At 53.2% G+C, this 24253-nt stretch overlaps 9 protein-coding genes across 9 annotated transcripts; 5 read left to right on the top strand and 4 right to left on the bottom strand.

The window, feature by feature from the left end:
- Positions 1-698: 698 nt before the first annotated feature.
- Positions 699-3438, top strand: BDP81DRAFT_465006 (uncharacterized protein; the record flags this gene model as incomplete). Its single annotated transcript, XM_060594223.1, has 6 exons — positions 699-1120; positions 1214-1387; positions 1421-2326; positions 2374-2485; positions 2518-2829; positions 2881-3438. The coding sequence occupies 6 exons, from the start codon at positions 699-701 to the stop codon at positions 3436-3438; spliced, it is 2484 nt and encodes an 827-aa protein (XP_060440055.1).
- A 2762-nt stretch (positions 3439-6200) lies between these two features.
- BDP81DRAFT_465004 (heterokaryon incompatibility protein-domain-containing protein) lies at positions 6201-7834 on the bottom strand (the record flags this gene model as incomplete). Its single annotated transcript, XM_060594222.1, has 3 exons — positions 6201-6276; positions 6582-7283; positions 7746-7834. The coding sequence occupies 3 exons, from the start codon at positions 7832-7834 to the stop codon at positions 6201-6203; spliced, it is 867 nt and encodes a 288-aa protein (XP_060440054.1).
- Positions 7835-9148: 1314 nt separating this feature from the next.
- On the top strand, positions 9149-9856 carry BDP81DRAFT_465003 (uncharacterized protein; the record flags this gene model as incomplete). The annotated part of the gene is made up of 2 exons (XM_060594221.1): positions 9149-9281; positions 9633-9856. 2 exons carry the CDS (start codon positions 9149-9151, stop codon positions 9854-9856), a joined length of 357 nt encoding a protein of 118 aa, XP_060440053.1.
- A 1659-nt stretch (positions 9857-11515) lies between these two features.
- BDP81DRAFT_438582 (uncharacterized protein) lies at positions 11516-12470 on the bottom strand. Its single transcript, XM_060591329.1, has one exon. It carries the CDS (start codon positions 12219-12221, stop codon positions 11937-11939), a length of 285 nt encoding a protein of 94 aa, XP_060440052.1. The 5' UTR covers positions 12222-12470; the 3' UTR covers positions 11516-11936.
- A 2598-nt stretch (positions 12471-15068) lies between these two features.
- On the top strand, positions 15069-15455 carry BDP81DRAFT_438576 (uncharacterized protein). The gene has a single exon (XM_060591328.1). The coding sequence runs from the start codon at positions 15109-15111 to the stop codon at positions 15310-15312; it is 204 nt and encodes a 67-aa protein (XP_060440051.1). The 5' UTR covers positions 15069-15108; the 3' UTR covers positions 15313-15455.
- A 106-nt stretch (positions 15456-15561) lies between these two features.
- On the top strand, positions 15562-16693 carry BDP81DRAFT_465002 (6-phosphogluconate dehydrogenase; the record flags this gene model as incomplete). The annotated part of the gene is made up of 3 exons (XM_060594220.1): positions 15562-15683; positions 15751-16003; positions 16088-16693. The coding sequence occupies 3 exons, from the start codon at positions 15562-15564 to the stop codon at positions 16691-16693; spliced, it is 981 nt and encodes a 326-aa protein (XP_060440050.1).
- A 970-nt stretch (positions 16694-17663) lies between these two features.
- Positions 17664-18472, top strand: BDP81DRAFT_399007 (FKBP-type peptidyl-prolyl cis-trans isomerase; the record flags this gene model as incomplete). The annotated part of the gene is made up of 5 exons (XM_060588531.1): positions 17664-17847; positions 17909-17966; positions 18039-18080; positions 18135-18208; positions 18264-18472. 5 exons carry the CDS (start codon positions 17664-17666, stop codon positions 18470-18472), a joined length of 567 nt encoding a protein of 188 aa, XP_060440049.1.
- A 402-nt stretch (positions 18473-18874) lies between these two features.
- BDP81DRAFT_330842 (ferritin-like domain-containing protein) lies at positions 18875-20257 on the bottom strand (the record flags this gene model as incomplete). The annotated part of the gene is made up of 1 exon (XM_060585451.1): positions 18875-20257. One exon carries the CDS (start codon positions 20255-20257, stop codon positions 18875-18877), a length of 1383 nt encoding a protein of 460 aa, XP_060440048.1.
- Positions 20258-21585: 1328 nt separating this feature from the next.
- Positions 21586-23406, bottom strand: BDP81DRAFT_464999 (uncharacterized protein; the record flags this gene model as incomplete). The annotated part of the gene is made up of 3 exons (XM_060594219.1): positions 21586-21881; positions 21968-22119; positions 22178-23406. The coding sequence occupies 3 exons, from the start codon at positions 23404-23406 to the stop codon at positions 21586-21588; spliced, it is 1677 nt and encodes a 558-aa protein (XP_060440047.1).
- Between the last annotated feature and the right edge of the window lie 847 nt (positions 23407-24253).

Raw genomic sequence — 24253 nt, 5'->3', positions numbered from 1 at the left:
GACTGCCCAAGATAATGTCTCAAAAGGCTTTTGAATAAAGTTGGCGAAAAGCACACTAGGCCACTGCGCCCAACTTCTATGGTCTTCTGTGCAAGGGATGCTTTCAAGCTCGCCCATGATATTCCGATTTTCATTAATAAATGTGCCTTCCTCTATGGCCCAATGCATTAGCATCATGTTAATCAATTGGACGAATGGACCTACCAGCTGAAGAGAGATTACTGTCCCATTGTGGACCTTGAAAGTTGAATGTACCGAATGTTATTGGCGGCGAGATGCCAAGTCTGCCTTTTGGCCTTCGCATAGAGGGATTCCAGAGAGTTGGGGGTGATAATGAATGGATAGAAAAGGAGGAAACGGAGACGAGCTGTCAGAAGTTCCCTCACAGGTGGCCTGCAGCATTTTGTCCAGGACGCCTTGGTATCACAAGGAAGCCACGTCGCTCAGTCTTGTTTATGTGTCAAACAATCAAATCAGAGAGAGAGAATCAGGGTCAAGCCAACGTGTGGTATAGTCTCGGATTGGAATGTAGGGAGGATTTGATCGATATTTGCGAACTGTCTCTCGATGCATGGGAAAGGAGGCGGCGGCGCGTAAGCCTTGGCTGTTTGCCTTACCTGACAGGGTATATCAGCCACATTACCGCCTGCCATTTGTCTCTTGCCGCCTTAGAGATTAAGATTTTGCAAAGGGCAATCATGGAGTTCATAGCCGCCATATCTCTGGCTGGCAATCTTCTTCAATTCTGCGAGCTTGGTGTCAAACTAGTTCGCGGCACCCTGGAGCGGTACAAGTCTGCTGATGGCTCAACTATTCATGATGAGATGTTGATAGCTGATGCCCGGCGCCTAAGACATCTTGCAGATGATATCCTCCACAACGACTCAGACGCGGTAAAGACAACAGAAAGCTCCATATTGCGCTCCATTGCTCAGAGATGCACTGAGGGTGCTGTTGTCTTGATTGAGATCCTTGACGCATTGAAAGTTGATACCAATCCAGGCCAAAGCTTTGAGCAAGCCCTAAGGCGCATGTGGAAAGAACACAAGATACGGGAACTGGAGTTGAGGCTGGGGGATCTCCGCAGAGAACTGCACATGTTCCTTACTCATGCTTCAGGGTAAGAAATCGCTATTAAATGGAGCTACTAAGAGACTCAAAGCTAATATGAATCATGTAGAACAGCAAGAAAGAAGATTCACTCCCTTTTCAGAAAACTGGAAGATCAGAACAACAACCTCGAGGCCAAGGCTACCGCCAGACTGGATGACATTGTTGGGCGAATCGATAAGACGACACAGGTCTTACAAAAGACTGCACCCAATGGGTTTTCAGAGCAGATGAGTCTTCTCAGGGCTGAGACCGATGATTTCAACGAGGAGCAGCAGTACGTAAGAACGTGACACCAGATACTACGCAGCTTGAAATTCGACCAAATCAAGACGAGACAGGAGGCGATCAAGGAAAGACACAAAGCGACATTTGACTGGGTTTTCAGTCAAGACTATACCTTATTTCCTCAATGGTTGGAGTCAGGGAAGGGGATCTTTTGGATAAGAGGAAAACCAGGAAGTGGCAAGTCGACTTTGATGAAGTTCCTCGTCACTCATCCGACAACGAGATTGAAATTAGAAGCCTTGGGCGAAGGCTGCACAACGGTCATAGCATGTCACTATTTTTGGAATGCCGGAAGCTCCATGCAAAAGTCCCAACGTGGCTTACTCCAGACACTTTTGTACGAAATATTGAGGGAGGTTCCGAATCTCATTGACCGCGTTTGCAGTCGTCGTCGGTCAGCCCTTCAACACGAATTGATGGAAACATGGGGGAAGGAGGAGCTTCTAGCTGCTTTCAGCTTACTCGCTAGTCAGACGGATCTACCTGTGCGATTTTGTTTCTTTATCGATGGTCTCGATGAGTACACGGATCGAGCAAAGCGTTACGACAACACCTTTGAGGATCTTCTTCGAATCCTTAAAGACTTCGCATCCTCACCTTCTCTCAAGATTTGTGCTTCGATCAGGCCATGGGATGCCTTCCTGGACGCTTTTGGGGCCCAACCATGGCAACTTCGAATGGAGGACTTGACCAGAGACGACATTCGCAACTATGTCACGGACACCTTGTGTAACAACAATGACTTTACGGCCCTTACGAAACAATATGGTCGCTGCTCTCGATTAGCTGAAACGATTGTCGACAGAGCTCAGGGGGTGTTCCTGTGGATATGTCTTGTCGTGGAATCTCTGAAGAACGGCCTTGCGAAAGGAGACACGTTCACAGAACTACAAAGTTGCGTGGACGAGCTTCCGGCTGACCTGGAAGAGTATTTCTAACACATGATCGAGTCAATAGAGCCAGTATACTGGGAAGCACGTCTCGTATTTTCAGAATTATGATCAAGTCTGGACAAGCTTTGCCGCTTCTAGCATTCGAGTTCCTCGAACAGGAAGCAGAAAGCTCGAGCTACGCCTTGCAAATGAAGGTCAACTCCATTTTGCCCAATGATCTGGAAAGTTGCACGACAGAATGAAGAAGCGGCTCAATGCGAGGGGCAAAGACCTCCTTTACGTCACCTTTCATCCGGCCAAGAACCAATTTTTTCAGTATCAAGTCGACTTCTTGCATCGAACAGTAAGAGATTTCTTCATTGACCGAGACGTACTCGAGGAAACAAAGGCCAAAAGAAGGACTCCGCACTTCAGCGCGGCACTTTCACTATGTCGGATCGTGCTGGCCCTGGTCAAAACCTCATCCTATGCAGAAATGGCGGTCGATTACAACGAGGTTTTTCTCTTCTCTGATGGGCTGATGTACCATGCTCGCACGGTCGAAGAGGCATATCACAGCAACTGCGAGACTGATAATACTGCCCCGTAGTGTCTCTCGGACGACCTAGATAATGTGTTCAACCTACTAGACGCACTGTATCATACGAATACATGGAATGCCAGAGACAAAAGTGTTCATTGGACTAATTTCAGAGATATTCCGAGGGGTAACTTCAAGGAAAAACGACAGAAGAACTTTCTCGCTTCTTCTATACAAGCAAGACTCTCATTATATGCAAAGCACAAGATCAACTTGGACCCGGATCAAGTAAAGAAGAAAAGCGGCCGACCATTATTGGACTATGCTCTGCGGCCCACCACCGTGACGCCTCTCCAACTCCCCACCCAAGAAGGCCCAGTCGGAGCTATGGTTGAGTTCCTGTTACGAAATGGGGCCGACCCGAATCAGAGGATTGAGTTGTATGGCGGGAAGACGCCTTGGCAACTTTTCCTCTCCGTCTGCTACGGCCACAGTCTCCAAGCCGACAAGTTGAACCTTGACGAGGATGAAGTGATGGACATGATAGTGGTAATGTTGTTGTCGGGGGTAGACCTAATTTCAAAGTCGATCTTTAGGGCGGCGGAAGAGCACATATTCTACGGGTAGCTCAAAGACTGGAGCTTTCTAGGGCAAAGGTTGAGAGGATCAAGAGTGTGATGAAAGACGGGGGAAACTCGCAACAGGTGGGTTTCTTTGGAACCTTCAGATCTTGGTGGTGGAAATAGTTTGCATAGCTCACCGAGGGAAAAACTCAATGTAGACAAGGGAATCAAGGACAACACTTCCGGAATGACGACTCATTAGACTTACAATCCATGGGTTATCTACTATTAATTTACTACTCCCGGTGACGAACCATCGAGGGCCTCACGGCTCATCACCCTCCCTGCCCAAAGGCCCTCTCCTGCCATTTTCTTACACACGGCACAATTCCTTCAAATCCTGTTGTCGTCTATTCCCTTAGATTCTCAGCTTTCTGCTCAAGTTTGTCCTCATCTCTCTGAAGGCTTAAGTCATTATCGATTTATCAGCGGAGCCAGCCCAACACATCAGCTAGGAAGCCTCCGACAACACGATATCTCAGTGGTCTGGTCCCTCCCATTATAGACATCGGGTACAGGATAGAATACCCGGGCAAAATTGATGACCAGGAGGCGCTAGACTTCGTCGCGTTCGCCATCTCAGAGAAACTGAGGAAACGCTTCATGCCGGCTGAGACTCAAGCCAATAACGTTGCTTAGCATTATTTTGCTCGGGCGGCCGCGGCTGCGGCCACTTCTCACCTGCCTCCAGATACTGTAGGTGAAGCAGACCACTTACACAGCGGGCAGGCACCCATCCCCGTCAACGAGGGTCCTTCCAACGCCGCTCCTGCTATCGGCGACCCTGGTCCTCCCACAGCCGTCCGGCCCGCCCCCAATCCACCTCAGCTCCCAAGCCGCCATCTCACACCCGCCGCGCCCTCCACCACATCGATAACCATTCCAATGGCGAGCATCATTATCCGACAGGATCCGGGATCCCTTTACCGACCCGGACGAGGCAACATTGGCTACAGCATTGTCAGCGACGAGAATAATACCGGAGAGTTCGTGATGAAGCCTTACAAATATAATCTTCTACGGAGCTAGCTAACACTTGAGATAGACCCGCCTCCCAGGACGACGATGATTCTTGGATGGAGTTTTTGACCGACGAGGCGATCGCCGACTTTACCCTTCCTGACGCGGAGCTCGAATCCTCGCCGAGTAACCTCGATTCCAGCGATACACTGTCGCTGGGTCCCCAGCCCAACACGCCGAAGGAAGTCGTTGACTCGATGGAGGCAATGGACATACAGGATAAGATCAATGAGGAGAATCAGAGAGACGAGGATGGTGGCCACACTGCCATCCGGTTCCGAAACGTAACAGCCTCCCTTCCCAGCTTCTCCTTCTCGCAACATTGACATCTAGTCACAGGGACCTCTCAACCCCATGTTAATTGATGGCGTCCCCCGGGTAAGATCGCCACCTTCACTGCTCCCTTATTAAGCAAACACGCCGCTGACCATATGTCCTCATTCCAGAACCCCGACAAGGTCTTCTCATCCGCCGTACCGCTTGCCCGGCGCCTGGAATAGGACTCCACGTTGGAAAGATTCCGAGGCTTCTACGACAACACGGGTAACCCCGTCTTCCAAGATGACTATGCGCCCAACCTTCCCGATCGCGCGCCCGGTCTCCCCGATCACCTCCGTCAACCCATCTTGGTCGACTGGGCCGAGCCCTTCAAGAGTCCCGTCTACGCTCTCCGTTACCTTGCCGAGATCGCTGGAGACTACTACACCGTGGCTCTTCTCAACCAGAGAATCAAGATGCAGCAAGGCCCGCAGACCCCGGGTGCTCAGAGCATCTCGAAGTCGTACCTGGTCTCGCCTGCCATCTCGCATATCGCTTCGCCCACGCCGGCTCCTAAGCGCCTTCGCTTCAGCGACCATCTTGCTCGTACCGGTTGAGATGATACCATAGATGAGGAAAAGCTCATCCTGAATAGAGCTAAGAACATTGGCAGTTCTGCACGAAAGGAGGATCAGCAAAGGATAAGTGTATGGAGGATAAAGGTATCCTCTTACAGCATGAGAGAAATCATGGCATCAAGAGCGAGGACTAGCTTCGATAATGTTGCTATCATCGCTCTGATAGATCCAGCTGATTACTACACAGCTCTTTAGCATAGTATGCAAGGTCTCTCCAATGCCACTCTTAACCAATCATGACGACGCTTCCCAGTGATCAACTCGAAGAACCAAAACAGGCCTAGACTCGCTAGGTTTGATTGCTGCCCCCAGAACATAACGCTGTCCCGAGAAGATCTGGAAAGACCGATCAGACCACGAAGTACCATCAAACGTGTTCTTAATTCTGCGCCAGGACTCAGCAAGTACGACTGCCTTGTGCTCGACAAAGTCCAGCATCTGTGGCTGATCCGTCCCCAGACTGCACGTCATCGTTCGGCCATCCGCCTCCAGACGCACTCCGACCACAACGTCGCGCACGAACGTTCCCACAACGGAGTCTAGGGTCTCGGTGATTCGGAGCACGATGTATGTGGTGCTTTGCCGCTCAACGTAATAGAGCCATTGATTTGGGCTAGGGGTAAAGAAGCTCTGGCCTGCGGGATCGGACTTGTGGACCTGTAGTGCAAGGTTATGTTTCCCCTCCATGGATACTCTAAAGGTCTTGGCCAATGATTGCCCGATGAGCCCTACTTGGCCAAGCCCTGACGCCCTGGCGTCAGAACTCTCCATTGATAGATACAGCGGCTCAGGAAAGGCACTGTCAATCCTGGCAGTGATCGGCATAGCGCGGATACGGCCTGGGCTAGATCTAACGTACAGTCCGTTTTCCGGGTCGACGCACTTGACTTCGATACACAAGTAGCACTCCTTGGTATATCCATCGACTGAAAGGGTGAGGAGATATCGCGTCCATAGGTAGCGGGCCCCGATGGTGTTGGAGGAGACATAGACTTCTGGCAGCTGAACGTGCAGACCTCGACTTGTGACTGTAGGGGGTACCGGCTTCGAGTCCTCTCTGAAGTTTCCAAGGGTCGAATACCCGGACTCGGACTTGAGCGAGGCTTTGGGGAGGTAATTGAGACGCCTGACATGATTCCAAGTCAAGGCAGCGTCACGCACAGGTAAGTCTCCCGGAAAATAGAGCTGAAACTTTTCGAACGCGGCAGGACTTTGTGCAATAACGCCTGACTGATCTGTCAGTGGGTGAATCTGCGTCCAAAGGAGAATGCTCATGTCTTCCGAATTGCGGATGATTTCTTGCTGGAGGCGGACGAAAGCTCGATCCCCTTCACCGTACAGAAGCGGGATATGGATGTTAAATATGCCCAAGAGGCAGTACGCGATGTCCTCCTGGCGCGTTGTCTTCCTCGGCGAAGCCCAAGATATGCGTTCAGCTACGGGCAACGAAGATATTGGGGGATCGTGCGAAAGGACATAACGTCGGATTCCGGTCTTTTTGTGTAATAGGTACTCGAGAGAGCACTTTGTCCCAACTTCGTTCCAGTCGCAGTCATAGAATTCCATAAGCCTTGGCGCAAGCAGCTCTTGGAGGGTCAAGCCTCTCGTGAACCACTTGGTAGACTTGAATGCCAAGTAGTCCAACCGGCCAGGCTTCTGGGCCGGCAGGTCGCTCAGGTAGACGTAGCAGACGGTCGCATTTTGATACCAGCGGAACACGGAGTTGGTGGCTTCGGAAAGGTCGGCACTCGAGGATTTATCGATGCAGCACGTATCGATCCAGACCCAGGTGAACCCGTCCCGGAGAGCTTGGGCACAGCAGGCGCGGACCTTGGCGAAACCCTTCTTGAGGACGCAAGAAGAATTGGCAACATCTTGCAGGGTGACCTCGTCTTCTTCCCAGGTGTGCGAGAGGATGACATAGAGTGGAATGCTGTAGCCGAAGAAGTGATGGAGCTGATGAGTGGTGGCGTTTAGAGGCAACATCTTCGAAAGGCCCAAGGCCATCAATTGTAGACGTAAAGAAACGAGGAACAGTAAGAGAGATGCCGGGCCTGTGAGGTCCCAAGCCATCTATCTGATGGAGATAGGAGAGTCTGGAAATCCATACGCAGACTTGGGCGGTGAGACAACTGCAGCATGGTGGACGCGGCGACACACGCAACATCGGCAAGCCGATCCGGGATCGAGCGCTGCCATGGTGTTAAACACAGCACTTGCGACGGTGAGCATGTGTTTGGTCTTTGGCCTAAATCCCAGGTAAGCACTGAAGCATCCGGACATCTTACTCTTACTCAGACGGAGACAATAGCGTTATTCGGCCATTATCGACGGAGGCCCGACTGAGGTGCATATGGTATCAGGCTGTCCCGAATGTTCTTCTGTGTTGTCGAACCTCACCGAGCTCAAGGTAGAGTCACGTGCGACAATAGCGACTCCGGGAGGTACAATTCTGATTGCGAAGTAGCCACGTTGGGGGGTCATGGTGGTTAGAGTGGCTGAGTTCAGCAATGGGGGTCTAAAGCAGGCTCGCTGCGATTATGGCGCAGCCTACAACGTGGACGGCTGTCGGTTGTCGGCTGAGGCCTGCCTCAATCACGAGGTATCCGTCTCCGTATTGTGTAGTGTGTACGGAGAACAAGTTAAAGAATCCACGAGCGAGGTAAGATGAGAAGGGGCGAGTCTGGCCTCATGATCTCATCACAGAGGCTGCTGTTCTGTCCAGGGGCCTAGTCCAAAGCTCGCAAATGTGCTCTGACCGGGGTGGGAATGGATTCCCGTGCGCTAGACGTCATCAGCTCCCAAAGTCAGCAGGGGCTTGCGGGCCGAGTGCAGTGGCAGCTGTCTCATCTTGGATGGTCGTGAGGAATGCACCTGGTGTTGAATGCCATTGTTTTGAGAGCCACAGAAGCAAACAATAATGAGCTGTCTCCAAGTCTCCCGGGCGACGGAGCTTACAGCTCGAAGCTTCAGACTGCCCGAATGCAACATCAGATGCAAATGAAGACAGAGGATGGAGGAGAGAGCTTCAGGGGAGCAACCAGTGACATGTCACAGCTCCCATCCTCAGGCACAAGTGGAGTTGACAAAGGATACGTACCGCCTTACATAAGGCGACCTGTGATGCAATGACCCGGGAAATGCGGGTCTGTAGCTTCAGGAAAGAGCCAGGAGGGGCGAGCTACAGGCGGGGTACCCCTCTTCGCTCCTGCCTCCCCCCAGCTCAGGGCCTTTATACCTCACCTCACCAGAAGGCAAGAGCAACAGGCCACATGGCGGTCGTCTCCTGCTCTCTGGCTTTAAGGTACGGATAGGTGGACAAGACCAAGGCACCTCGTCCCATGTGCCTCTTGTCATTGCCATACCAACCCAACCCAACCCCAACCACAACCAATGCGCTCATCCATCCGACCACCTTATTCCAGACGTGAACGTGCCTTGCTGTTCCAGTTCAACCCCTCTTCCAAGTTCAAGGTGTGAAGACGCAGACGATCGGAGAGACTACATAACACACCACCACCCACACCCCGCCCTCCCGCGTCCAAACTCCTCTATCCACGTTCTCCATCGCGAAAACCACAAGCAGACTGCTACTCTTACCATTTATCAACCCAATTCCAAGGCGGAACAACTGCAAATCCTGTCTCCTTCCTTACCCTGCGCCAGAAAACAAGGCGAGACGAGCCCGTAAACCCCAGCTTCACCGGAATCCGACCATAGCTCGCCCCGTCCGACGACAGATACGAGATCGATCCATCAGATCTCCCGTTGACCATCAACACCACCAACAAATCAATCATGTCTGACGAGAACACCAAGACCCCTCAGTCCGTCGTTGACGAGACGCCCATCACCCACCCAGCCGGCGAGCGCAAGAACTCGCTTGAGGCCCACCTCCAACACCGTCCCGATCGCACCGAGTTGGTCGAGAGTACGTGAATCCCTTCCCGCAATCTCTATCCTCCCATGATTCAATCCCTGCCTCAATGTGCATTTGATTCTGCAATTAGAACCAACGCCGCCTTGCAATCGAATCTGCCCTGTGTCTTGTCGCGATTTCCGGTTTTCGTTCCCCTACTTCAATGCGGCCCCCTCCATATCTTCCCGTCGCGCCCCACCGTCCGCCTCACCCGCCGATCATCAAAACCGGGATCACCTCGAATTGTCCGGAAGAGAAACCCCACCCTCAGTACACCTGCTGCGCATAGCCGGGGGGTCTCCGCCGCCTCGTCCAAGATTTGCACTGATACGATGGGGAAAATGCTGACTGACCTATCTATAGAGAATATCTTGCCCGCCTCCAATGCTGCGCCTAGCTTGATCGCCCACCAGAAGGAGCTCGAGAAGCACATGCGCGCAGACTCGCTCAACGACAAGATCTCCCATCGCCCCGCCCCCGAGGAGCTGATCAAGGAGGGCGTGCTGAAGGAGGACCCTCGCAGCGCCGACGACAAGTACGCCGAAGCTATTGAGGATGAGTACGCCAAGCGCGAGGGCGGCGCGTGAGTTTATCGGGATGTACTCCTCGACGGGAACTGATTCCTTGTCTCGTCATTCATTCGCGCTACTACGACTTTGAGGCGAACACGGTGGAGGATGATGCACATTCAGAAAGTGTGGAAATATGATATAGGATTCTTGGTATTCGGTACCACGGTTATGATATGGAGGAACTGCACTCTTCCATGAATGAGTTTACGAGTTAAACAACAGAAAAGAGCCAAAAACAAGTTTAGTTGTCTCCTGGTCAGGGCATCTTGGTGGGAACTGTAGCTTCCGAAAATAAACAAAAAGAAAGAAAGAAACAGAGACAGAAACATATTGGATTGCCATCGGAAACGGAGTCTTCAATGACATGCATGATGCATCATTAACTTGTTTCTCCCAGCCTTGCACGTACGTGCCTTGTCGTAAATGAAGCCTGCTCTCGTCTGTGGACACGAGGATGGTAAATCCAGGGGTCTCTTCTTGGGGGTTCTATTCTTAGAATGCAGTGCAGCCGCACTGGAGACCTCCCCAAGCATTCCCTCCAAGGTACCCAATTAGCATGTGAACTATTCCCCAGCCTTAAGCCGAGAAGTTGAAAGGACAGAATAAAAAACACAAAATGAAGAGGACGCCTGGGGGATTCGACAGCCCGGTAGATTTGCAACTCAGGTTTAGTGGTTTACCCACCTTGAACTTCTGGGCAAACCTCCCCTTTACTACTGGTAGAGCATGGAGGTGCATTCCATAGAATATAGACTATCCCGCGCCTTGGCTTTGGTACTCGTGTAGGTGACCCTCATCGCCATGACACCTCAGCCTGCGAGTCAACCAAAACACATGCAAGTCATCCCACGAGACAGAGTAAGGAAGGATAGATGGGGCTCAGGAGAGAGAGAGAGAGAGAGAGAGAGAGAGACAAACAACGCAAGTCTTCAGAGTCTCAACTTCCACTGCCTCACTGCCTCACTGCCTCCACAGCTAGCCAACCTGGCCAGGTCTGAAGTTGCAGTCTGGACTGAACCAAGCTGTGCTTACTATGGTACCGGACCTTTCCCCCGTTCCCCCTTCTCCAACTTTTTTCTCCATGGCCCATTGTCGCATTTCTGCACAGGCTTACTGCCGTCCTGCCGCCCTGCCGCCCTCCCGCCCCTTGCAGTTGCAGCAGCGCTGGCCTGGGACCACAATCAGGGACTTCGGACTTTCTTTCGGGGGGCGGGGGGGGGGGGGGGGGGGGGAATTGTTTCCCAGGGGGTGTGCACCCCAGTGTAAGCAAGGCAAGTTCAGTCTGGGATTCTTGATATGGGAGTGAGTGCAGCGACTTTTTTTGGCTTGCCTTGTCTTGATTGCCCGTCAGTCTGGGCCCCCTTTCTGCAAGTCAACGTTTGCTTTTCCTCGGGGGTCCAGTCTCTGTCCAAGGAGAAGGTGCTGAGCCTGCCGTCTGCTTCAAAGCTTTTTTGCATTTTTCCGCACGTTTCCTACCCCTCGTCGTTTTTGACTTTTTTTTGGGGTTCAGAGACAATGAGGCGGGCGCACTGGTGGGTTACAGACACAAGAACCAAAATCCCTATTGGGACAGCAAGGCAGGCACACCGAGCTTATGGTTGGGGAGAAGGGAGAAGGTTAAAAAAAAAGGAGACATGCATGTCACTGTAGGTCATTGGTAGACTCGCGCAAACGTGCAAGGAAATAAAAACTTGTTGAAGAATTACAGGATACCACCGATCTACAGGCGAGCACAAAAGTGTCGCAGATCCAGTAGTTTTCCCGTAAAACAAAAACCATCTAATCTAGACATGACAGTGGCTCCCTCCCGTCCCATCCGTCGAGTACAACAATACAGGTATCAACTCCCATCCTTGGGAGAGGCTCCCACAATACCACATTCCCATGGTCCCCATTATCATCCATGCATCCCGTAAATTCCAATGCTGTTGTTCCGCGGGCCAATCACGGTGTAACAATATGCTGTACAGGAGTGCGAAAGCCGCCCAGTTGCTTATGCCCGAAAATTCCCAAATAACGCCGGTTTATGCATTTACGAATTGAAGTCGTTGTCGTCTAGTCGCTGGGAGTGCAAGTCGCATCGGCATCGCTTGCTCTATTGGCGCGAGTATCCGCCGCCGTAGTGTGGTGATGGAGCGTGGGCGTCGTAGCCGGATTGCTTGCGGTTGATGACGGTGACGCCGCTGCCGTGTTTGATGCCAGACCGGTGCTGGTCTGCGCCGTAGACGCGGAGGTAGCCCTCGTCACCGGGGGAGATGGAGCGAGGGGTTGAGGAGCCTCTTGATGAGGCGTAGGAGCCTGTTGATGCTGAGTAGGCGCTGCTGATGGAGGCCGGGGCCTGGTGGACGACCGGCTTGGAGGTGCTGTATCTGGACGACATGTTGTGTTTTGTGTTACTCGAGTTGGGTTTCGAGTTGTGTGTTGGGTTGTGTGGTAGATGGAGGTTGGTCTCCAAAGGTGATGTGTTTATGGAAGAGAGTTGAGTTTAAGAGAACTTGACGAGATCTTGTTGACTGGTGTTTGACTTGAGTGTTTGGTAAAGAAGATGATCGAGACCAGGAAGAGAGGCAGAGGGCATGGTGGGATATATAGATGAGAGGTGTTTGCAGACACACACACACACACACACACACACACACACACATCAGGCCTGGGATGCCTCCATCATCTTGATACGTACCTACACTTGTAAGTACTCGAACGCGTGTGCCATCAGCACTTGCCGTAGGCAGGGCATACTTGGTCCCAGGGTGTACGGCAGAGAGAAGGAGAAAGAGAAAAAGGAAGGCCCGCAAAAAGGTTGGCCTGCCTGGCCAGACGAGAGGTACCTGGACATGGACATGGACCTGGACCTGGACCAGGCCAAGTAGAAGAAATGCCTTGTGGAAAGTCTCGCTGGGTGGTGTGTACACTAGGCGAAGCAAAGAGTGAGTGAGTGACTCAACCTCAGCCCGACCTTGGACCTTGGAACATTGCTTGGAAAGCAGAGACGAGGTATGAGGTGTGAGGCAGTGTGGGGATAGCCCTGGGATGCTTTGGGGCTGACAGAGGTGTAAGAAGGGCCCGGGTGTGTGCGTTTAGACTTGAGAGTCTGTGGTGTGTGTGTGTTCTGTGTCGCAGGGCGACGGGGAAATCATTGGGCAGCTTTGTCATTTCAGGGCCCTTCAAAATGCAGGGACGTTAGGCACGGGAAACGCTAGAGTAGTTTAGTCCGAAGTAATAAAGTCCATGGATTGCCATGGAAAGCAGGGAAGAGGGCTGTTGTGATGTTGCAGATGCTGTGGAAACCAGAAAGGGTGTGGTTGGCGGGTCTTTAGCATCTTTCGGGAGTGGACGACAAGAACGGTGCGCGTGTGCGTCTAATGGCGAGGTCCTGCGGCCTGCCAGACATCCAGACTACCGACCAAACAACGCCAAAGTCCTTTGGGGCCAGGCTTGGGAGCAGCAGGACTTGCAGCTTCAGGAGAAGCAGTGCATCCCAAGAAGTCTCCCTTGATGCCTCGGTGGCGAAACGTCACGGTTGATTGGACGAGGGATGGTCGGACGACGCAGGTAGGGCGGATTCGTCAGGGCGATGATTGACGGACTGCCGCTGGTGTCTCGCCCTGCTGGACGTTTTAGTATTGCCCGCTTTCGCCTGCGTCCACCCTTAGCCGCCGTACGTATCATTGATACAGTTTGTCATCATTCATTCGCAGGTTCGAGACGTCAAGACTCAACGACTGATCCGTGATGCCATAACCCGCGCCAGCCTGACGTCGATGATCCCAAGCGGCGACGCGTAAGGACCGTCTTTCGCGGTCTTGTGGTTGCTCAGCTTTGGGGGGCCAAGGGCCTTGTGAATGTGCGGCGGATGTGGAAAAAACGCAGAAACTTGGCTGTCGTCGCCCATCTCCAAGGACTCACAAGAGTGCCAGCCTTGGTTGGCCCCCATAAGCGCTTCGCCGCCGTGCAGCCAGTGTGTACCAGATTGGGAGGCCTTCCCCAGCTGTGTCAGCCAAATCTGGAATGGCACGCAGGATGAAAAGATTTTTCTGTGCTCTTGTTGCTCGAGTCTCGAGACAGACAAGTATCAGTACCAGCATAGCCTCTGGCTCACCGAGGACTGTCGCTGCCCAACTCATGGCCCGATGGTCCTCGGGTGGCCATTGTAATTTTGCTTTCTTTTTCTCGTCACTCTGATTTCCACTAAGCCGGGACCATCCGCCGGAGACAAGAAATGTCTGTGTTTCTGGAAGCCGGTCGAGTCGGGCCTCCAAGGGGCCAGAGAGTTCGGATCGAGCCTGATGTCTTTGGAGGTGAACAAGGGGGATCCCCTGCTCTGCGGACTGCGACCCAACGGGCCTCCAGCGCATCCATTCGATCGGGTCAGTCGTGGCCTCCGGAAGGCGCCAGATATGCAAGTAGTAGCGATCTAGCTACAGTAGCTAAATTACCTGCAGAACAAGTGCTAGAAGAAGATCGCGGGAGTCTGCAGCCATGCAGCGGCGGTGATCACTCTGCCGAGTGGAGGTGTTCATGCCTGGAGTGTGCAGGGCAATAGGGCGAGCTGCATGATTTGATCGCCCACTGGAGGCCGGGCTCCAAGTGAGTCCGATGTTTCTCTGCTGTGTCGTGTCAGACTGGCAGAGAGGGGACGACGGAGCAACAACACAACTGATGCTGCCGCTACCCAGCGTCAACAGCCTTCAAATGTGCAAAAAAGAGACATCATGCAAAGCGACAGCCTGCCGCGCAGCTCGCTCTTCTTAGCGCGTCTTCCGTCGTCTCTCATATCGTATCGATTGATCAGTCGGATAGGTAAGGTACCCTTTTGCGCGGAATGACCGTGATCCGGGGTGTGCCCCCCATTTGCAGTAGAGGATTCTAAATCACCAGTGGAAAGCTGCCAGTCTGACAGGTACGCAGCACGAGACGGATGACATCTTGATGTGGGCGCAGCATGGCTAGTCGTCAATTGCGTATTCGAAGTGATTGGAGTCTGACGGATTGACGTGTGGAAGGGAAACGGAAAAAGCGCCTGAGCCAGGCACCAGCAAAGTTGACTTGCGCTTGGGTCTTAGCCACAGCGACTGGCACTCGCGCCACACCGGGGTCAGCCACGTGCCAGCCACACACCTCAACATCAGTCTTCCCAAATGGTTGCCGGTCAGTCCAGCTAAGGTAATGAGAAGAAACTTTGTGGTCGGTATCCCCCTCTTAATGGACTGTAATATCTCAGGGTATCATTCGTCTGATGGTTAATGGGTGAGTAACTTACCTCACAAATGTCGCTGGTGGTAATCTTGCCTGAGGTAAGCTTTCAGTGTTGGACCATAGCCTTGACGACTTTCGCCAATGGCCCCAGAGCGAAGATCGAAACTCGAGATGATTCAGTCAACGCGAGCATGATCTTTGAGTCCCTTTCAAAACCTACGTTCAATGGACTGCAGAGGGATAGTCGTAATGCAATGCGTATAAGTTCTATCTAGCAATGACTTGAATCCGACGGCAGTAGCGGCACTGTAGGGCGTGGGTGTACTGTCAGCCAATCTTTACCTGAACCGAGAACGAAAGAGCCAGCAATCGCTTCAGATCTTTGCCATTCATTGTTGAGAGATAGCGTAGTGCAGACTTCTATTAGTAAGTCATGCAAGAGAATCGGTACATTTAAGCACCAAGCCGTAAGTTTTTGGCAGTAGCCAGAATTGACTACCTTGGAGAACTCACAGCACATCACCATGCATTCGACGACACAGCAAAGTTACGTAGGCATCCTCTCTATTGGGAAGATGGGCGCGGGTATCGCGAAGCTTCTTAAGGCCTACGGATTCAACGTTGGCACAAGTGGTCGTAACAGAAGGTTCGTGAGATGCCTTGTTCGCAACCGAATTTTAGTCAGGTCTAACTCATTCTGCTTCGTGTAACAGTCCAGCTACCATTCGACGGGCTGAGGAAGCGAACGTGGAGGTCCTATCCTCCGACATCGAACTAGTGGAGAAAGAGTCGGTGATCCTCTCCGTTGTGCCCCCAAGACATGCGATTAAAACGGCGCAGCGGGTCGTGGACGCCTTACACGACCTTGCCACTCGTGGTTCACGACCGGGTAGCCCCTTGTACTTCATAGATCTCAACGCCGTTGCACCATCAACGGTTCGAGGAATAGCCGAGCTCTTCACCTCGGTCCAGCACAGCGCTCGCTTCATCGACAGCTCAATCCTATGAGAACCATCCGTCTTGATCCCGGCGAACAATCTAGGGCTGGAGACCGCCTTGCCTACAACAACCATGAGTGGTGTTGAGCATGGCTTTAACGGTCGATGGGTACAAACGCGAATCCCCATTTCCGGCCCTCGCCACATCACTGAGTTACCCATTCACGGGGAGATACTTTATGCGGCGCTGAACATGCGTTACTTGGGCAGCGAAGTGGGAGCTGCCAGCGGACTGAAGATGTGTTACACAACCATGTTCAAGGGATACATCGCAGTCGCGGCGCAAGGCTTCACCACAGCAGAGCGACTCGGCCTGCTCGACGCACTCAAAGACGAGCTGCAACTACGTCTCCCAGACCACTTGCGTCTAGCAAAGAGCGGTGTCGTAGTCACGCCGCCGAAAGCATACCGTTGGGTGTTCGAAATGGAAGAGATAGACCGGACTCATACCGAAGAGGGTGGGTTTGATTCGGGCTTATTCCAGGGAGCTGCAGGAGTGTTTCGTGGCATAGCGGAAGTCAGCAGTCTTGGTGAAGAAAAGATTGGGAGTAGAGTCCGAGGCACTACCATGGAAGACTTTGCTGCCACACTCGCAAGGGATTTAGAACATAGGGCAGTTTGTCGCCAGACTCCCCGGGAGAAAGGCGACAACCGTTAGTTGATGAGGCGCAACTTGTACAATATCAACATACACAGCGTTGAAACTCTTTAGTGCTGCTTTGACTTTCCATCTCGAAACATTCATCTCTAGATTTTCCGGCAGTTCCATGGTGGTTGTCCGTCTATCCAGCTAATGGGAAGAGACTTCGTGGTCGCCATACCTCAATACCTCGTATTCGGGGTCCAGGTCGTTGAGGGGGCTTGGATTCTTTCTGCCTTGGCCACGATGGCGACGGTACGTCCAGCACTTGTCGCCCTATTGTTGCTGGCCACAGAGGTCGAGACCTATGAGAAAAAGAAAATCCACACCGAAGTGGAGGATCCGAGGCCCAGGCAGACGAGGCGGTGCGCGTGGTAACGGATCCCCGGGAGAATCAAGTGACGCGGATTTCGTGTCTTCGACGTGGGGTTTCCAAGGCTGTCCACGCCCTATCACGTGCTGCGTGAGGTATCCACCATAGCCGACATCATCACCACCAGACAAGGGAAGGATGTGACGGCTTGGGATGAGGGAGCTTGATTGCTGGGAGAAGAGCGTCGCCTTTCGGTGGCTTGACGTCACAGAGGATGTCAGCTGGGAAGCTTTGGGGCTTTGAGTCTTGGTGGACCGTGGAGGAGAGCTTCGTGGGGGTGGATCTCAGTGATAAGGTAAGCCAGCTGAGCTGCTGTATCGATAAGATTGCGTTCGGAGTACGTACCGTTCGCCCCGGAATATCTGAAAAGGGGTCCACCCATAAGGAGCTCGGCGAGATTGGCCAATCGGAGGATAGAAAAGTTAAGGCGGCGTGTCTTCAGCCCACCTTTGGCCATTGTGTGGCAGTCTGGTGGCCCCTCCCTGCAGCTGTCTTCCTTGTTGCCAACCAGCTGTGCTGTTCCCCTCCAATCCGACCAATTGACCGCTCACCTTCACGACTTTACCATCACCCTCATCGCCGAATTTCCGCCTCGTCCTTCTCAAAACAGACATAATGCAGGGTCTTCTCCTCTCTCTTGGCCTCCTGGCCTCCAGCGCCGTCAGCTTCGTTGCTGCCGCTGACCTCAAGATCGACGTTACTCAGGAGGTTGAGTGCGACCGCAAGACCAAGAATGGCGACAAGCTCACCATGCACTACCGCGGTACTCTGCAGGCCGACGGCAAGCAGTTCGATGCCAGTAAGTCACCTTGGCCCTACGAAGAGCTTTCTGAAGCAAAGCTGACGTATCAATTTTCAAGGCTACGACCGCGGAACCCCCTTCAGCTTCAAGATTGGCAGCGGCCAGGTCATCAAGGGGTCAGTTCCTCCACAACCGATCGGTTCGACGAGAGACATTGGGAGACGCAACAGGGGCTAACAATGGTACAGATGGGAGCAAGGACTTTTGGACATGTGCATTGGCGAGAAGCGGTAAGCATTGGGACACTCAATGACCAGATGCCAATCGTTACTGACGCCTCGCAGAACCCTGACCATCCCTCCTGAGCTTGGATACGGACCCCGCGGCATGGGCCCCATTCCCGGCGGCTCGACTCTTGGTATGAAGTATCCCACCTGCTGTGTGGAAATCCCGCTAATTGGTGTCTCAATCAGTTTTCAAGACCGAGCTCGTCGGCATCGACGGTGTCCCCAAGCCCGAGAAGATCATTGTCAAGGCCTCCTCGGCTGCTAGCGAAGCTGTCGAGTCCGCTACCGAGGGCATTGCCGAGAAGGTCGCCAGCAAGGTCGCTGAGGCGGCTGACCTCGTCAAGACCATTGTCGCTGACTCTGACGCCGACGGCCAGGAGCACAACGAGCTCTAAAAAGCCCCTCCCCGACTTGCTTCTATACCAGTAGACTTGCATCCGGTAGAGAAAAGGCAATGGTCTGAATTGGTGTCTATACGTGAAGCACTCTTTGCTATGCAAACGCAATCACTGGCGAATTTGGATTCGACGAGATATATACGACGCGTCACGAAACTATCATGATTTTAGGCGAGCAATTGAATGCCAATCAACTTTGTCTTTTGTTTTCCCGATGATTGAAATTTGAAGACATGCATTTGGTCGAAATGGTGTTCACGCGCAGGAGCTTGAATTGAAGGGATTCGCTTATTATTGATGTTGTTGGAAGACTATGAACTAAAGTACAGCAAGGTATCGATCCAGCAGGCCTAATTTTCGAGGCGAGTCTCTCTCGACATGGTTACTTCAAACACAACCTTAACCAGCCTGATACACAGCAAGCGCAGCAACATGGGGGTTGATCATTGTCAAGTTGTGAGCCGTAACATACGTATCAGTATCCGTAAGAGCAACGAACATGGTCGAGTTGATGGCGGGATCATGCTCCCATGTCGAAACATTTGGCTGGATAGTATACGCAGTACGAGACTCCAGGCTGACATTCAGAAGGGGCGAGAAGGTGACGTTCAACTGAGACACCCAGGCGGCGAACTTTGGCTCCACGACATTAGTCGCGGTGATGTAGCTGTTGTTGGGGCCGACTGCCTGACCGGGAGCATCCCATTGAAAGAAGACCTGGCGACCAGGGTACGATAGAGGCATGGTGCGGTTCTGAGTGATGGCAGCGTTGCAATCCTGAAGAGAATCCGTAGCGTTGACGCAAGACTCCGCATCGGTGATGTTTGTCGTCGCCGCGGTGTTCGCCCAGCCGCCGGTAGTCTCATTCCAGACGTTAGATCCATTGATGCGGTAAGGGTTGGGCTGGTTTAGAATGTGAAGGGCAGGGAAGTTCTGCCAGATGAGGCGAGTCTGGTCTGCCGGACAGCTGGAGATGTACGGCGCCAGGAGCGTCCAGGCCCAGCTCTGTGGGATACCGGGGATATGCCACTCTGGCATGGGGAACAGGCCCTCGAACTGGCGGAAGATCATCTGCTGGCGCGCCTCGGTCGTGATGCTCTGTAACAGCAGCTGGGCTGCCGGGCCGGAGTTCAGGTGCGGCAGGAATCCGTAGACGCCGGACTCGCCCCAGCGGGTGAGCTTCTGGTTGAAGTCGATGTACTCGCGTAGGGTGGTGACGGGGTAGTTGTAGGTGCATTGCTTGGGCGCCTGAGCGCCGAGCATGTTTGTGATGACGGTGGCGTGGCCAATTTCCTGCTCCGCCATGAATTGCAGGAGGTAACGGTCCTCGGCGTTCAGGCCGAGCTCCTCGAACTCTGCATCGGAGAAGGTTGCAAGACCCCAATGGAAGAGGTCGAGCTCGATGTACTCCTGGTAGAGCGCCAGTGCAAGGGATTGGTAATCAAAGTCGCTCTGGACGCGGTAGACTGGGGCTGAGCCGTTGGTGCCGATGCCGCCCGAAGGCGTGTACGGCGCGGGCTGGTCGCCGTGGAGCTTGCCGTCCGCCGGGTAGTCGTAGGCGTCGTCTGGAGGAGGCAGTATCGGGACCTCGGAGGCTAGGACGCTGGTTGAGAGTGCACCGGTTGTGGTCGGTGAGGGACCCGTGTAGGGACCGTGGGAGGTCACATTGGTGACTGCGACTTGTGACGGGGTGATAGTAGGCTCCGAGGTGACAGTGGTTTGAGGCTCGGAAACGAACGGCACGGCGTATACGCCGGAGGCCAGGGCGAGCAGCCGAAACATGCTCCTTGGTGCCATTGTGGAAGCTTCTAGTCTCTTGTGTAGCGATATGTTGAAGATGCTCGTCAAGATTAACTCTTCTTTGCTGGAATGAACGTGGGCTCGTTCTTATACAACATCTGGATCACTTTCTGTCACATGTATTATTGAATGACCGTGACATATCCAGCCAGGCTGGTCGTCGTCGTCGTCGATTACACAGCTAGCTGGATTCATCGTAGTTCCGAACTCGGCAGTCAGATTCGGCGTTAGCCTAAAGGGTTCGCCACATGAGGTGAGTTCATGGACTTGTTGAATTTTTCATCATCCAGTACTATACCCCGGAGTTTGGGCGGTTAATTGCAACTCACACGTGGGCTCCGAGTCGTTGGGTGTAATGCTGCCGTCATCGGCCATTGTAATCGCTAGAGGATCAATGGACTGACTGACGGTGCCATATTCACAATGATACTACGCGACGTCTCGCAAAGCGTGTCCATGGCTACTTTCTATCTTACCATAGAGAAGAAACTTACTCCGAATGGAAAAGAAACTACCATTGCCATCAATCAGACGTCAGAAACACCTCACGGAGTTGTCTCCGGTGAGCTCGGGGTGGGACGAACCACATCAAGGATGGGCCGTGAGTGGGTACGGCCGGCACCGATGACGCTTACAATACGCGGATGAGGCTCTTTGTGCTACGAAGCCAAGATTGATCCCGCGGTCCGTAATGTGGGAAAGACGGGAAGTCAATCGATTAGATGGACTACAGGGCAATATCAGCTAATCCTTTTGGTTTAGAGGATCGGTGTTGGCAATGATGAGCATCAACCAACAACAGAATACCACGTTGTTTGCATGTCCGGATTCAAGTCCCGGATCTTAAGCTCCGGACCCCTGTCTCTATAGCTTTTGGTACCTGAAGTCCTCTCGAATTCTACGAAAGCATTGAGTCCTATGAGTCGCTTTCAATGGCATGCTACTCGTTCACATCGTGGTCGCACGTTGTTCAACAACGTAGGCACCAGGGCATGCAAGAATTCCATCTTCAATTAGTCTCAGTCTAGCTAACTTCGGCAACATTTTCGTGCCATACACCAATGCAAGATCTGTTCCGCCACACTCTATTCAGCTAGGTGCCGCAGTTCCGGCACCGGTCCGAGTCTTCGGACCTCTTCTACATTCTGTGGTGCAGATGAGAGTGACAGCATCATCTCGGTGTCACCATTCGATCAACCGTCATCCCCACAATTTCCCCATTACACTGTGAGTTGCTGCTCCGGCTCAACGGCAGGAGGCTGGAGAAACTCTGGAAGCTTGAGAGAATTAAAACATCCTCAGTTGCTTACTCAGTTGCCGTCCAGCACCCACTTCTTCTTGTCGTAGCTCGCAGGCCACACGCCGTTCTTGCCGGGCGCGATGATACCGTTGGGGTCGAGCGCGTTCTTGATCGCCTCGTTGAGCTGCATCTGCGCGTTGTCGTTCCAGTTGAAGGCGTCGGCGACGGGATCCATGAGTGCCGTGTGCGCGCGGAACTGGCCCCAGCCGTGCGCCGTCGTCTCCTTGATGAGCTTGTGCGCCAGCTTTCTGATGCGCTCCACGTCGTCGGGCACGTCGAGGCGGTATGGGATACCGATTACGTGGTCTAAAATAGATCGGGTCAGTCACTTCTGTTCCATCTCGAAGCATCGACATATTATGAGAACTCGTTCGGTTGGACGGATTACTTACGCAGCTCTCGCATGCCGACGGCAAAGGCGCCGAGGTAATCGAACCCGAACTCTGTGATGAGCTTCTTGGCTACATCGTGCTGCTTCTTTGCGTCCTCGCCGGAGACCTTGGAGATGGGAGCCCACAAGAGTTGACCACCGTTAGGGAGCCAGCTGGGTGCAGTGTTAGCAATTGACATAATGTAAAGCAAGATTTGGAACTTGGACTTACTTAAGACATCTCAATTCCTCCACAGTAGGAATACCCTGCATGAGAAGCTCACGAGCGCGGAGAGGACTCTCTCTTGCACGGTCCTCTGGCAAGAAGAATCTCGAGCCCGGAATGGAGAGGAACTCGTGCTTGATGACACTGAGGAGGACGTCGCGGACAGGCTTGGGTCCATACACCGCACCGATGAGCTGCCACCGACCCATATCGAGCTTCTTTGCGATGCCGTCGACTTCCTCCTCTGATAATGGCCCTTGCTTGTCAGTGTATTTGGACTTCGGCCCGCAGTGCGCGGCATTCAGCAGAGTGTGGCGAAGGAAAGGAACGTTCTGCAGCACCATTTGCAGGCGCAACGGACGGATAATGTCAACCGCCTTGGACAGATCTGAATCGTTCTCAAAGGTGATCTCGTATGGCTGGTATCCTCCGGGGTTGGGCATCAGCCACATGCCAATCTTTGTCACGATGCCAAGGCTGCTCTGAGAGAAGAGACCATCGTTATAAGGCCCGTATCCTGTGTTGAAGAGCTGCCATGTCTCGCAGCCAGGCTGCTCATCGGGTCGCAGACTTGTGTCCGCATTGGGGTTCGGGACGCCGCCCATACCGGTGCGCACCAGCTTTCCGTTCGGCAGAACGACCTCCATGCCGCAGTGCATGCCCCAGTGGTCACCGTACGGCGTGGCTCCAACCCCGCGCTCCACAGCATTGCCGAGAACGGATCCCTGGCCGACGGGCACCGACATCCAGAGGTGCTCGCGGAGGTTGTGCTTCTCAAGATGCTCATGTAGATCCCGGAAGCTGACGCCCGGTTCGAGAAGGACGTACGCACCCTCGACGTTGACCTCGAGGATGCGGTTCATGTGGTGTCCCAGATCCATGACCACGGAGCCGGGAACACGTGGGGAAGCGCCGCCGTAGCCGAAGTTTCGGCCGAGGGAGATTGGCCAGACGGGCATGACGAGCTCGTTGCAGAGTGCGACGAGGGCCTGGACGTCCGGGACGTGGCGGGGCATGACGACCGCCGAGGCGACGAACTTGGTCTTCTCATAGAGGGGGAAGTGATCGTGTGACTTGGGCTGGTTGAGGTATGAGTCGCCCTCTAGGGGCTTGTCCTTGGGAATGACGCGGACATTGTCGACGCCGCAGATTTCTTGAGCGCGGGTGACGAACTTTTGGAATAGCTCGTTGGTGAAGTTTGGTGGGAGGGCGATGGGTTCTGGGATAGGCGCCATCTTGACGGATCTGATCTGAAAAGAGGCTGATTAAACGCGATATCTGATGTGGAGGCTTTTGAAATCACCAAACGTATCGCTAGAATGGAGATCTAAGTGGATTGATGTCTTGTTGTATACGAAAGCCACACCTATATGATCCGAGAGAACAGAGGATATTTAATACCTTTCATGATGCGACATATTGCTTCTGTGAGCTCTCCGATGAACCGTGCCGATAATGCGGACCATGCTTGACGGATTACTGTCAGATGCCGACGGCTTGGTATGGCTTTCTCGTCGCCCGCGTTACGAGGTGCATAGCTCGCGAAGTTGAGAATGCCTAGCTACGGTCGTCCGTCGCGCGTGCCGGGCCCAATTCGGGTCAGTACCCCGGATGCCTCCGCGAGAGCGAACTCCAACTCGAGACTGAAGTCCGAATTCGTCTGCGTAGAAGGTATACCAGCAGGCAGGGCGAGCCCCATAGCAGGTGGCGGGTGCCAACGGGGAATGGGAAACTATGTTTCGGCAATGGGCCATCAGTTCATTGCGGACAGCTAGCTACCTGATACGACAGGTTGATTGTAGGAAAGACACTGTTTCGAGAGGGAATGCTGCTCACAATGTGGCTCGTGAAGCGTTCGGCGTAGATCGCTGCCGTCTGTAGAAGAGTGGCGCCCAGTGGTCTAAGCCGTAGTGGACGACTATCGAGAGGACCGTGGGTTCGGAACTCTGTCAAACTTGACGTGGCGGACGTCGTGAAGACGTTTTGGGCCGGCCAGTTGCCGAAAGAGAGCTATGATGCGACAGGCCACACAGCTTTTGCTTCCCCCATGGAAGGTGTTTGTGATGATTCGTGGGTTCGTAA

The sequence above is a fragment of the Colletotrichum phormii genome (genome assembly GCF_030913505.1).
Source record: "Colletotrichum phormii strain CBS 102054 chromosome Unknown BDP81scaffold_26, whole genome shotgun sequence".
Lineage (NCBI taxonomy): Eukaryota > Fungi > Ascomycota > Sordariomycetes > Glomerellales > Glomerellaceae > Colletotrichum > Colletotrichum phormii.
The sequence above is the reverse complement of the archived record's forward strand: the minus strand, read 5'-3'. Positions and strand labels throughout refer to the sequence as shown.